Raw genomic sequence first — 14,065 nt, 5'->3', positions numbered from 1 at the left:
TCCTAAGTCCTTCAGTGTTGTCTTGGATCATTGTATTGCTAAAAATAGCTAAATCATTCACAGTTCGTCATCTTACAATATCATTGTTCCTATGTACAATGTTCCCTTGTTTCTACTCATTTTACTTTGTAAGAGTTCGTTTAAGTCTTTCCAGGTTTTTCTGAGAGCATCCTGCTCATCATTTTTTATAGCACAGTAGTATTCTATCACAGTCATATACCACAACTTGTTCAGCCATTCCCCAATTGATGGGCATCCTTTCATTTTCCAGTTCTTTGCCACCACAAAAAGAGTTGCTTGAAATATTTCTGTACATGTGGTCCTTTTACCATTTGTATGATCTCTTGGGTATATAGCCCTAGAAGTGCTATTGCTGGGTCAAAGGGTATGCACATTTTTATAGTCCTTTGGACATAGTTCCAACTTGCTCTCCAAAATGATGGGATCAGTTCACAACTCCACTAACAGTGCATTAGTGTTCCAGTTTTCCCATATCTTCTCCAACATTTATCATTTTCCTGTTTTGTCATGTTGGGTAACCTGATAAACCTCAGAGTTGTTTTGATTTGCATTTCTCTAATCAGTAGTGATTTAGAGCATTTTTTTCATGTGACTATAGATAGCTTTAATTTCTTTGTCTGAGAACTGCCTGTTCATATCCTTTGACCGTTTATCAGTTGGGGAATGACTTGTATTCTTATAAATTTGACTTCTTGGTTCTCTATATATTTTAGAAATGAGGCCCTTATCAGAGATACTGGTTGTAAAAATTCTTTCCCAGTTTTCTGCTTCCCTCCTAATCTTGGTTGCATTGGCTTTGTGCAAAACTTTTCAGTTTAATGTAATCAAAATTATCCATTTCATATTTCTTAATGTTATCTTTCTCCTGTTTGGTTATAAATTCTTCCATTCTCCATAAATCTGACAGGTAAACTATTCCTTGCTCTCCCATTTTGCTTATAGTATCAGCTTTTATATCTAAATCATGAACCTGTTTTGACTTTATTTTGGTGTATGGTATAAGATTTTGGTCTATGCCTAGTTTCTGCCATACTCTTTGCCAGTTTTCCCAGCAGTTTTTGTCAAATAGTGAGTTCTTATCCCAGAAGCTGGGGTCTTTGGTTTATCAAATAGTAGGTTACTGTAGTCATTGACTACTGTGTCTTACATACTTACCCTATTCCACTGATCTACCATTTTATTCTTAGCCAGTACCAAGTAGTTTTGATGATTGCTGCTTTACAATAAAATTTAAGATCTGGAATGGCTAGGCCACCTTCTTCTGCATTTCTTTTCATTAGTTCCCTTGATATTCTAGACCTTTTGTTATTCCAAATGAATCTTGTTATTATTTTTTCTAGTTCTGTAAAATAATTTTTTGGTAGTTTGATTGGTATGGCACTGAATAAATAAATTAGTTTAGGTAGAATTGTCATTTGTATTATATTAGCTTGGCCTACCCATGAGCAACTGATGTTTTTCCAACTTAATAAACTTTTATTCTAAGTTTAATGCCAAGGACATCTGGCTTATACCTTTAGCCCCAATACATACTTAGTCTCTCATTGCTGAGTTGCAGATCAAAGCAGTTCTTTCTGCAGCTTAAACTCCCAACTAAGTGATAGCTTTCCCTGAAATCCACTTCCACGATGCCTTCATTAACCCATCCTTTAGTCTGATTTAGGTTCCCCAAGAACATTTTTCCTTTTTGCCCTCTTCATTCCTACATTCCTTCCTTTCTGATTTCCCACATTATACATCTGAACTCTTTCTAAAGCCTAGTTGGCATTACTATTACTCCTGGCCCCACCCACAACTTTCGATGAAGGAAAGGGAAGTTTGTTTTGAGGTTGATTTTTATTTACAAAAGTTGAATAAATTATATCTTTTTACAAGTTCCCCCTCGGTAGTGTAGTTTGAATAAGCTCTGAATTAGGAATTTGGACTATCCTGATTTTATCCCCTTTTACTGTGTGACCTCAGGAAAGTCAACTCACTAATCTCTTCAGTTTTCCCATCACTATAATGACTGCAAAGGTTTCTCCCTGCTGTGAACAGTGGGAATTTCTAGATGCTTATGCCTTTATTTCTCTTCTAGGATAAGAAAGCATCTATCCCCATGGAGCAGGCAGGCAAAGCCAAGCTGTTTATGTTATCAGTGAAGCAGTCCCTGAGCCAGGCCAACTTTGACGTCTTCACCAGAACCTTGCAGCAATATAAGGGGACAGATGACTTCCACAGCATGATGACTTACATTAGCACACTGTTTGCGGAGGACCCAAAGAAGCACCATTTGCTCCAAGGTACTGTAGTTCTGTGCCTGTCCTACTCCTGGGCTTGTCTGTCAGTCCCTTCTAACACCCCCACGTGTTCTCTGACAAGCACCATGAATGAAACTCGACAGGACTATAGGGTAGCACATAGCAAGTCTATATTTTGCCACAATCCAGATTGATAGGATCACAGAATCCAGGTTAGAAGGGACTTCTGAGAACATCTAGTCCAAGCCATACATAAATAAGAATCCCTTTGACAATAGACCTGACAAATGGCCATTTAGCCTTTTGTTCCCCCTCCAGGGAGGGAAGATCCTGTTAGCTCCCAAGGTAGCTCATTCCACTAGGATAGTCATCATTTTTAGTAAGTTTTCTCAGATTGAGCTTAAATAAGTTAAGTTGTCTTTTGCAATTTCTACCCATTGTTCTTAGTCCTGCCCTCTGCGGCCAGGGAGAGCAAGTCTGATCCGACTTGTATTTGACCCCCCATCAGAGACTTGAAGAAAAATAGCCTACCCCTCCCAGTCTTCTTTTCTCCAGTTAAATATCCCAGAGACTTCATCGTGTTTTCATGTGATCCTATATCCTGATCTCAAGTTCCTTCATCATCATGCTTGCTTTCTTCTGGAAGCTCTCTAGTTTGTTGTTGGCCTTGTTAAATTGTGACACCAAAACTAAACAATACAGTGCTCTAGATATGCTCTGACCAGGAGACACGACAGCAGACCTCTCTAACACCCCTCATCTTGGACACTATGCTACTTTTGTCCTAATGTAGCCCAAGAGCCCATTAGCCTTCTGGGCTTCCAGATCATACTGTGGATTCATAGTGAGTTTATAATCTACTCCAGCCCTCTAGGTCTTCTCTGAAGAACCACTATATAGCCATACCTCTTCTATCTTATATTTGCAAAGGTGATTTTGAACCCAAATAACAGATTTTACAATTAAATTTACAATTTAATTCCAATTAAATACAAGTGATTCCTGGGTAGGTAAAGTGTTACCAACTTCAGTAGGGCTTGGTTACTTTTTTGTTTTTGGAGTTAAGGAATCCATACCTGCCATCAACTGGGGAAAAACAAGAGGGTAGTGCTGATGATGTTTGAGGCACAGGGAAGGCCTGTTAGACTGCGAGTGAGGTAGAAACAGAGAGAGAGAGAGTGTGTGACACAGAGAGAGAATGGGCTGAGACAGTGACACTGCTCTGCTCAATTCTCTGATAATTCAGTTATTCAGTTAAGTAATAAACAAATGAGAAAAGTATATTGAAGGCAGGGGGAATCACTGCTTCCTAGAAATGTTTCTGGGCTGGAAAATCCCAAAGAAAATTGAACATTAACAAAAATATTGCCTTATTGGCTTCACTAGCATATTTATTTGAACAGGAACATACTTCTTAGCTCTAAGAATGTTCTGCCCTGCCATATTGCCCTACTTTTCATTTTCTCCTAGTTAAATATTCTCCTTTGATAATGCAGCTCTTCTGAAACCATCTAAGTCTCTGTTCAGGCAACCCACAGAATCGTACCCAAGCTAATCTAAACCAAATGGTTGGCCAGTAATGCCCAAACTTTCCAATGAAGTAGAGTCATGTGACTTTTCCCAATTATCTATGTCCTTTCAGAAAGCTAACTTAGTCTTTCATACTGTGCTGATCTTATATTGGTGCCTCTTGACTAGCTTCTTAATTCAGGGACCAGTTTCCACATGGTGACCACCTGCTGCCTCTGTTGCTTCTTTTTTGAACAGGATTTTACCAGTTTGTCCGGCCACACCACAAGAAACTGTTTGAAGAAGCATGCCTCAAGCTAACTGGGCAAAGCTGTGGCTACAAACCTGAGCATAGCCTGCCGCGTGAGAAAAGAGAGCAGATGGTCCAGGATCCAAATGGTAAGCAGCCTGAAAGGCTTCTACCAGCACCTGAGGTAGAAGATCAGGGAAGAGATGCCTTCCCAACAGCGGCAGCACATGTCCACGCTGTCTGAGCCAATTGGGATGTTTTTTGGCTCTGGTGATGATGGTGATGATGATGATGAAGGTGATGATGAAGGTGGTGTAGTAAAAAGACTGGATTCAGATCCATACAAAGTGGGTTCAAATTCTACTGCTCCTGCTTGCTGCTTGTATGGTCTTGGGCAAATTACTTCATCTGTCTGGGCCTCAGTTTTTTCATCTGTAAAATAAGGAAGTTGGACTAAATGACCTCTATTCTCTTCCAGCTCTCAGGCCCTGATTCTCTGGAGGATTTTAAAATTTACAAAGGACTTTTTATACATTCTCATTTGATCCCTATGAACCCCAACCCTGTGAGATGGTGCTACAAGTGTTATCCCTATTTTTGTTGTTGTTCAGTCGCTTCAGTTGTTTCTGACTCTTTGTGACCCCATTTGGGATTTTCTTGGCAAAGATACTGGAGTAATTTGCCATTTCCTTCTCTAGCTTATTTTTCAGATGAGCAAACTGAGGCAAACAGGGTTAAGTGATTTGCCTAGGGTCACACAGCTAGTAAGTGTCTGAGGCCGGATTTGAACTCAGGTCTTCCTGACTCAAGACCCACTGCTTTTATCCTCTGTGCCACCTAGCTGCCCCACTTTACCTACTTTACAAGTGAGGAAACTGATTTTGAGAATTTAAGTGCCTATAGGCAGCTAGGTGATACAATGGATAGAGCACCAGCCTTGGAGTCAGGAGGACCTAAGTTCAAATCTGGGCTCAGACACTTGACACTTACTAGCTATGTGACCCTGCACAAGTCACTTAACCCTGATTGCTTCACCAAAAAGAAAAAAAAGAGAGAGAGAATTTAAGTGCCTAGCCCAAGATCAATCCACCTGGTCCGAGATGGTATTCAAATCTAGGCCTTCATAATTCCCTGACTGATGGTGCCTTGCCTCATCTCTGGGCCCAGCTCCCTGGCTGTTCCCTTCATCGGCATATGTTTACTCATCTACAAAGGGAAGAGGCTGGACTAGATAATTCCTCAAGGTTCCTTCCCACAAGGATGTTGTGTGAACCTCTGTGCTTAACAGTGGCTCCCGCTTTATGGGGTCTGCAGAGGAAGGATACTCATCCTCCTGTGACTTCCCCCTTTAATGCTCCTTCCCTTATTCTAATTTGGGAAGATGATGGTCCCTTTGCTGTTTTTAAAGTTTGAGAAGTTTACGCACTCTTTTGGGCTGTGGCAGTTATTCACTGTCCTGTTTAAGGGGAATGTATGTAGGCAGCACCAAATGGCCAGGCTTCCTACTTGGAAGTGTGATAGGCTCACAAGTGTTTGAGGTCACCCTGGAGGTGTGGGTAAATAAGCCTTGGCAGTGGATTAGATGAGGGGGGCCGCAAGTGGAATAAAGTGCCTTGCCCCATTGCCTCAAACAAGGTCATTTGAAAGTTGAGTGGAGATGGGCTGGTGCCTGAGTGGGGAATGCCCTACAAAAGTGAACGAAGCACCCCTCCTCAGGCCAGTTCTTCTCAGCCCCTGAACTCTGGAGCATACATATACCACATTAGGTCAGATTGATGGTCCATCCAACTCTGTGTCCAAGAAGTATCCCATGGAAGCACATAGGTATCATCTTTGAAGTTAGCAGTTTGTCCTGGTAGCTACTTGCGGCTCTTTTTCAGTCTAATTCTGAGATTTTGTCAGTGTTAAGAGCTCCCTGTGAGGAAATTCTTACCAGTACAAACAAATCTGACAATTCTTCGACAAACTTAAGAGTCTTAGATGATTGCCTGGGACACTGAGAATTAGTTAGTGCCCAGGCTTACACAACCAGTTTGTCTCTCAGGCATGACCTAAATACGGGTCACCCTGCCTCTGAGGCCAGCTCTGTCCACCACATGCAGCCTTCTCTGGCTGTTGTTCATACATCTATCCAATGTCTAATCATTCCAGTTCTTCTCTGAATTACCCCTTTTTAAAGTTTAGTGACTAAAACTGCCTATGAAATTTCAGGTGTAACCTTAGCAGAGTTCTTTCCTTAGAAGGAGAAGATGATGTTTTCTGATTTGATTCAAGGACCTACCTTGAAGCTGCCCAAGCTCAGTATTAAGGCATTAGCAATATGTCAGTGCAGCATTCTTATAGAACCATATACAGTGACCCTATTTCCTACTCAGCAAGAACAGTAATAGTAGTTATCACTCACAGAATCAAATTCTCCAACTGCATATCACACACTCCCTCCATTGTTCTATGCCAGCCTTTCCAGGTTCTCGTTTTACCTTTCTGAATAATCAGATTGGTTCCTTTTTTCTGGATCATCATTCATGTTTGGCTCTTTGACCATCGTTATCCCCAAAGGACCTGTCTTGGGCCCTTTTCTCTTCAGCATGCTGTGACTCTGGAGTCAGAAGATCTTGGTTCAAAGGATATCTCTACTACTTATACCTAACCCATGTAACATAGAACAAATCACCTAACCTCTATGGACCCCAGTTTCCACATCTGTAAAATGAGGCAGTTGGATGAGATGGCCTCAGGCCCTTCCACTTCCAGATCCCTGGCCCTCTGGCCCTCTGTCTTAGCAAGCTCATCAGCTTTCATGGGTATCCTTATCTCTGTGGAGATGACTCCCAAATAAGTACTCCTAAACAGTATTCTTGCATCAACAGCTTTCCACCTGGACATGCCATAGGTATCTCAAGTCTAACATGTCCAAATCAGGTGTTGTCTTCTTCTCCAGTCTGACTGCATCCTGCCCCTTTGGGATCACTGCACCTTACTACTTTCATGTACTCTACCTTTTAGCCAAATTTCCTACTTGTTTACTTGCCCATCCTTACATAAACATTCCTTTCCCTCCATGTTATTGCATAAGCTGTGTCTGAACTGCTTTCTCTCATTACAGCTGCCTCTTAACATCTCGATCCGTGTTATCTCCCAAGCTCCTTAAGCAGAGATGCTTTTTAGTGAATGTTTGTGGAGTTGACTCTGAAAGCTAGTTTACCAAGGTTCTCCAGATTTCAATTCTGGTGTTCTTTCTACCACAGCACACGTGAGTTCACAGGCCCTCATTTTATATGTATGGTGTGGATTTTTTTTTTTATCCCTAAAGTCATTTTATTTGTCTATGTAAAAATTCATCTGCCATTTCTCAGCTCTCTCTCACAGATTTGTTAATTTTTTTTATTACCTTTGGCCATTACAGCAAGGTCTCCGTTAGTGCCAATAATGAAGCTTCTTCCTCATTTGTGGTTCCAGAGACTCAATTTCTTTAGTAGCCTTTGGTGTGGTACTTCATAAGGGGCTTTTTGGGAAGACTACCTGTACATTGACAACATTTACTAGTTCTCCTTTACCAAATGCCTGTTAACTTCCTTCTGAAGCTCTCTAGTAAATATCACACATGATTTTCCCAAGCAGAAATCATTTTGCCTTTCCCCAGAGCTTAGCACAGGGCCTGGCACATAGAAAGCACTTAATAAATGCTTGTTGGCTGGCTGTTTTTATTTTATTTAAAATTTGTGATTGGTATCTTTTTTGCTTTTTACATCAGCATTCATTCTATAGGCAGGAAGACCTGGCACCACTTGTGGTCACTGTCTCCCCCCCATCCCCCACCCCTTCGCCCATCTTCTTCATCCTTTCTTGCAGCAGGGCTGCCCCAGAACCTGAGCTACTCCGCTCCTCACATGGCTCCCATAAGATGGAAGGCACCAACTCTGTGTCCTCCAGTTAGAGGGAGGAGCCCTGGGCTTCCTGATGTCCCCCAGGCTTCACTATCTGTCTTGCCTCTGTACCTGGCACTGACATCTGAGGAGCTGATGCCCCCTCAGTACTTCAGTGCCGTTCCTTCTGCTCAACTTTCTTTGGGTGTTGTCTCCCCATACTAGACTGTTAGCCCCCTAGAGAGCAAGGACTGTCTCGCCTTTTGTTTGTATCCCCAGTGCTTAGGACATGTTTGGCACATTGTGTTGTTGTTGTGGAGTCATTTTCAGTCGTTTCCCACTCTTCACGACCCCATTTGGGGTTGGGGTTTTGTTGGCAAAGACACTGGAGTAGTTTGCCATTTCCTTCTCTGGCTTATTTTACAGATGAAGAAACTGAAGCAAACAGGGTTAAGTGACTGGCCCAGCATTACCCAGCTAGTGTCGGAGGCTGGATTTGAACTCATGAGGATGAGTCTTCCTGATTCTAAGCCCAGTGCTCTATCACTGTGCCACCTAGCTGTTCCCTGGCATGTTGTGTTTAATAACTACTATTCATTTCCAACTAATATGCCTTCCCTTTTCCCTGCCCAGACAACCATTTTTTGTTACAAATAATAAAATACAAAGAAGAAGGAAAGACTGTTCTGCAAAATTAACTAAAGCATCATGTGACTGACAGGAAATGCAGAATTCTATGCCCATGGTTCCTCGCCTCTAACAAACGAAGGAAAGTGTGTATGTTCTTATCTCTTATTCTGTGTCAAGCTTGGTCATTATAGTTGATATAATGTTCAGTTTCGAGAGTGTTTTTGTTTTTGTTTATTTCATTTACATTGCTACAGTCATTATTTGTATTGTTTTCCTGGTTTTACTTTACTATACAAGTTCATATAAGTCTTAAACTTTCCTGAATTATTCACATTCCATCATTTCTTACGCCACAATAATATTCCATTACCTTTAGATTCATGTGCCACAATTTGTTTAGCCATTCCCCAGTCCGTGGACATCTTCATTTCCAATACTGCTACAAAAAGCGCTTCTAAGAATGTTTTGATGTATATGAAATATTTTCATGTTTTCTACCAACTTGTACAGTATGGAGACAAGGCTTACTAGTCTGTAATGCTCTGTACTCTTACCCCTTTGGAGTCCTTTCCCCTCTGGCCCCTTCTGTGTTAGAGTGATATCAGTAACCAGACCGCTGGAAAGAATGGATCACCCATTGTGATCAGTAGGTCCCCAGTTTCCACCTCATTTAGAATTTAGAACCTGGTTATCTTCCTACAGTTACATTTTCTAGTTGGCTCATATCCTCCCAAGTATGGAGTACCTTTTCCCTCAGTCAGTTCATTTTAGGGGACAATTTTGAATCAGGCATCTCCCTAATAATGTCCTAAATAAAGACAGTTTGAAAGAATTCTCTGTCAGCTTCCTCTTCCTCTTCCTCTTTCAAAAGTACCCCCCTTGGCCCCACCCTCCTCAAGCTATCTTATATTTTTAAGACCCTTTTTATTGGTTTTAGAGTCCCTTAGCAGGATTTCTCAAAGTCCTTTCTGATTTATACCTGACCTGCCTACTTTGTGGATTTCCTTTTTCTCCTTATTTGAAAGATACCTTTTTTTTTTCTTTTTTCTGTAGTAACCACTTGGACTCTGCCAGTTAAACAGGCTTCTTTTAAAGGCTAACCTTTCCTTGAACTATTACTTAATCTCTTTCAATTAAGTAATTTTACCCTCTGATTCTAGGACCTCAGGAAAGTTTTCCTTGATGATTTCTTGGAAGATGCTGTCCAGGCTTTTTTTTTTCCCCATCATGGCTTTCAGACAGACCAATAATTCTTAAGTTATCTCTACTGGATCTGTTTTCCAGGTCAGTTGTTTTTCCAATGAGGTATTTTATGTTTTCTTCAATTTTTTCATTCTTTTGATTTTGTTTGATTCTTGATGTCTCATAGAGTCATTAGCTTCCACTTGCCCAATTCTGATTTTTAATGAATTGTTTTTTTCAGTTAACTTTTGGACCTCCTTTTCCATTTGGCCAATTCTACTTTTTAAGGAGCTGTTTTCTTTTTCCATTTTGTCAATTGTATTTTTAAATTAATTGTTCGATTTTTCTTTTACCTCTCTAATTTGACTTTTAAATCCCTCTTGAGCTCTTCCAAGAAGACTTTTTGGGCTTGAAACCAGTTCATATTCCCCTTTGAGGTTTCAGATATGAGTATATTGACAATGTTGTCCTCTCCAGATTTTGCGTTTTAATCTTCCCTATTACCAAGATACTTCTCTGTGGTCATTGTTTTTCTTTGTTGCTTCCTGCTCATGTTGTTTGCCTTTTTTCTGGCTTTTAAAGTTGGTCTCTGCTTCTTGGGCACAGGGGCCACTGACCTAGGCTTCTTGTGCTGGGGGCTAGGGGCCTGGTTATTGGTTTTGTGTGCTGGAGCCTCAGGTGTTGGCAGCTGGAGGCTGTAGGCGTCTAGTAGTTTACCTGGTGCTGAGCTAGAGCTGGTGATAGTGGCTGTTGTGTGCCTGGTGTTGGCACTTGCCTGTTCCACCACTGTAGGGCTCAGGATCTCCCACTGGTTTGCTGAAGTGGGGCTTACTGCTGGCTTGCCACAATGCCTCCCATCCTGTGCTGGTCCTCTTCAGCCACAGCAAGAGGGACCTTTCCCGTTAATTCCCCTAGCCTGCCTAGCTAAAGACTGCTGTATCTCATCTTTCTGCTGGCTCCACTATTCCAGGATTTTTCCTGGGGTCATATTCTCTGTGTTTTTCAAAGTGAATAAGGGAGGGTAAGAGCAACTTACTACTTACTCTGCCATCTTGGCTCCTGGAAGTCCAACGATTACTTATCTCATTGGGTGTTGGGGGTTTAGAGTGAAAAAGGGCCTATGTTTTGTTTAGACGTTATGCTATTGGGAACACCATTCCTGCTAGAGCTCCCTGGAGGGAGCGTCCATATCATGCCACTGAATTTTTAAAGTGTTCCTTCAGTGGACCTCACCTGTGATGTTCCCTGGAATGGACAAATGACCACACCTGCAGCTGGGAGGAGCACCTTAATGGCCTTTGTTCTTTGAAAATAAATACAGATTGTAATGTAGTGGGCCCAAGGATGAGGTACACTTACCACATCAAGCCTAGCTAAGAGTTTGGGATAAGGGCGAGGGGCATTTAAAGAGCCACGGTAAAACTCTTGATGGAGGAAGGCTTGGGGTTGGGAGGCATGGATTTCCGTCCTGGATATTAAAATCAAGGAATCACCTCCCTATATACATTTGACAGAGGCTAGTTGAGGGCAAATAAAAAGAAGGTTCCATTTTGTACAACAAAGAGTAAACCAAGGAACTTGCTTCTCCAGGAGATGGTACAGATTGAAAATTCAGTAAAACAAATTCAAGAGGGATTTTGATCAGCTCTTCGAGAGAACTCAGTCATGGGTCATGAAGAAAAGCTGGTGGCACTTAGGGCAGGCCTTTTATTTTTTTATTTTATTTATTTATTTATTTATTTATTTTTTTAGCTAGGCAATGGGGTTAAGTGACTTGCCCAGAGTCACACAGCTAGTAAGTGTTATGTGTCTGAGGCCGGATTTGAACTCAGGTCCTCCTGAATTCAGGGCCGGTGCTCTATTCACCGCGCCACCTAGCTGCCCCAGGGCAGGCCTTTTAAAGACAAAGGCTTGGCTGGAAACTTTCATGCCATCTCCTAGATTTCTGCTGGTGCCAATTCTGCTTTGCAGAAGTCAAAGTCTCTTAGAGAAAGTCAGTCCTGTCAGAGCAGACCAAAATCTTTTCTCTGTTGCTTTGACCTTAGGAGTGGGTGGGCTCCATCATATTTGTATGTTCCCTTGCCCAACCAAATGAGTTTTATTTAGCAGTATCCTCAGCTTGTTAAGTCTCATGATGGTGGGCCCCGTTTAGTGGTGATATAGAAGTGGAAGAAGACATGACTTTATGTGATTGACTTTGCTTTTCCTGATGTTCCATAGGTAGGACCATAGTTGTTTTCACATGGTTTTCTTTACAGAGAAGCAGAATAAGATCAAAATGACCTTTTCAGAGGGTGTGGCCCAACAGCTCAACTCAGACATTCATCTGAACCAGGGAGGAGCCCACCTGGTATCTGAGATCGCCACCCAAGGTACCCTGACTTTTATCTAACATCTTCTCATGAACTCCATGCTTGGTTCAACGGAGAAATGAGGAAATAGACACACTAGTTACCAGACTCTTCAGGATGTTCAAAGCAAATCTTTTGCTGTTTTACCTTTTAAATTCTTAATAGGAAAGAGAATGGTGCCAGTAATGGATATTTGGAAAGAATGTATGCTATATCTCTTTAGAAAAAATTAAATCTATCTTTTTTATGACACTTTAAGCCTTAAAAGGCTGTTTTCAAAGGTTAAGATTAATTTGTTTTCTTTTATTACTATTATGAACTCAACAAATACGAACATTTCCTTAGATAAAAAACATAAACAGGATTGTTACTGTACAATTTTTTTAAAAATATATACTAAATTTAACAGTTATTTCATTCACCTTCTTCTCTGAGTCCCCTTTTCAACTTTCTTCTGCTCTTCTGTGTATTTTTAAGATATTTCATTGATGCTCTTTTTTTTTTCTTTTGGTATCACTATTGCCACACACTTCCCTTTGTAGTGCTCTCTCTTGGCTCACCTCCCTAAAATAAAAGCTTCCGGTAACAGGGTGAATAAAACAAGTCCACACGTGTCTCAAAATGTATGTCTCATTTGACTTCTCTAGTCGATCACCTCTTCCATGAGGTGGAAAGTGTTATTCAGTATCAGTCATCCAAAGTCATAGTTGGTCATTGTATTTATTAGAGTTCTTTTTTTATTATACTTTATTTAAATGTTCTTTTTTTTTTTAATTTTGAGTTCCTTATTCACTCCCTTCCTCCAGTCCCTCTCCCATCCATTGAGAAGACAAACAATATATCATAAATGATACATGTTAAATTGTGCCAAACACATTTCCCTATGAGCCATCTTCCTTCCTTCCTTCCTTCCTTCCTTCCTTCAATTGAGGTTAAGTGTCTTGCCCAGGGTCACACAGCTAGTAAGTGTCTAAGGCCAGATTTCAACTCTGTCCTCCTGACTCCAAGGCTGGTGCTCTATCCATTGCACTACCTAGCTGCCTCAGGAGCCATGTTTGTCACCCACCCCCCCCAAAAAAAGACAGAAAAAATAAAGTGAGAAAAGTACATTTCAATCTATACTCAAAGTTTATCAATTCTCTCTCTAAAAGTAGATGGCATTTTCTTCATGAGTCCTTTAGAATTTTCATGGATCATTGTAGCTAATGAGAGTAGCTAAGTGTTTTACAGTTAGTTGATCATTGTTGCAATATTGCTGTTACTTTGTACAATGGTCTTCTGGTTCTGCTCATGTCACTCTGCATCGATTCATACAGTCTTCCTAGGTTTTTCTGAAACCATCTTGCTTGTTGGTTTTTTATGTCAGAGTTGTGTTCCATGACAATCATATACCACAACTTGTTCAGCCATTCCCCAATTGATGGGCATCTCCCCAATCTCCATTTCTTTGCCATCACAAAAAGGGCTGCTATAAATATTTTTGTACATAGAAGTCCTTTTCCTTTTTCTTTGATCTCTTTGAGATGCAGATCTAGTAGTGGTATTACTGTGTCAACACACAGTTTTATAGCCCTTTGAGTATAGCTCCAAACCATTCTCCAGAATGACCAGTTCATAACTCCACCAACAGTGTATAGTGTCTCTATTTTTCCACATCCCCTCTAGCATTTTTTATTTTCCTTTCCTGTCATGTTAACCAATCTGATAGGTGTGAGGTAGTACATCAGAGTTGTTTTAATTTGCATTTCTCTTATTGATTAGAATTCGGAAGTCTTTCATAGTTGTTTTCCTTGACAGTGTTGTAGTCATTGTGTACATTGTTCTCCTGGTTCTGCTCATTTTTCTCTGTTTTAGTTCATATAAGCCCTCTCAGGTTTCACTGAATCTGTTTCTTTTGTCATTTTCTATGGTTCAAGAATATTCCATTACATTAAAAACCATAATTTGTTCATTCATTCACCATTTGATGGTTTTCCACTTTATCTCCAGTTCTTAGCTACAACAAGAAGGTATAAA

General features: G+C 40.8%; 1 protein-coding gene across 4 annotated transcripts in view; it reads left to right on the top strand.

The window, feature by feature from the left end:
- RTEL1 (regulator of telomere elongation helicase 1) overlaps positions 1 to 14,065 on the top strand; it is a 94,529-nt gene that overhangs the window by 72,405 nt on the left and 8,059 nt on the right. For 3 of the 4 annotated variants that reach the window (XM_027849854.1, XM_027849868.1, XM_027849848.1), the window contains exons 29-31: positions 2,099 to 2,303; positions 4,029 to 4,169; positions 11,957 to 12,070. In XM_027849854.1, the coding sequence (XP_027705655.1) occupies positions 2,099 to 2,303; positions 4,029 to 4,169; positions 11,957 to 12,070 (460 nt within the window). The remainder of the gene's footprint in view (positions 1 to 2,098; positions 2,304 to 4,028; positions 4,170 to 11,956; positions 12,071 to 14,065) is intronic. The other variant, XM_027849862.1, reaches the window with a different exon arrangement.

The sequence above is a fragment of the Vombatus ursinus genome, unplaced genomic scaffold (assembly GCF_900497805.2).
Source record: "Vombatus ursinus unplaced genomic scaffold, bare-nosed wombat genome assembly UNPS02000580.1, whole genome shotgun sequence".
NCBI lineage: Eukaryota > Metazoa > Chordata > Mammalia > Diprotodontia > Vombatidae > Vombatus > Vombatus ursinus.
Note: the sequence above shows the minus strand (reverse complement) of the source record. Positions and strands in the feature narration are given on the sequence as shown.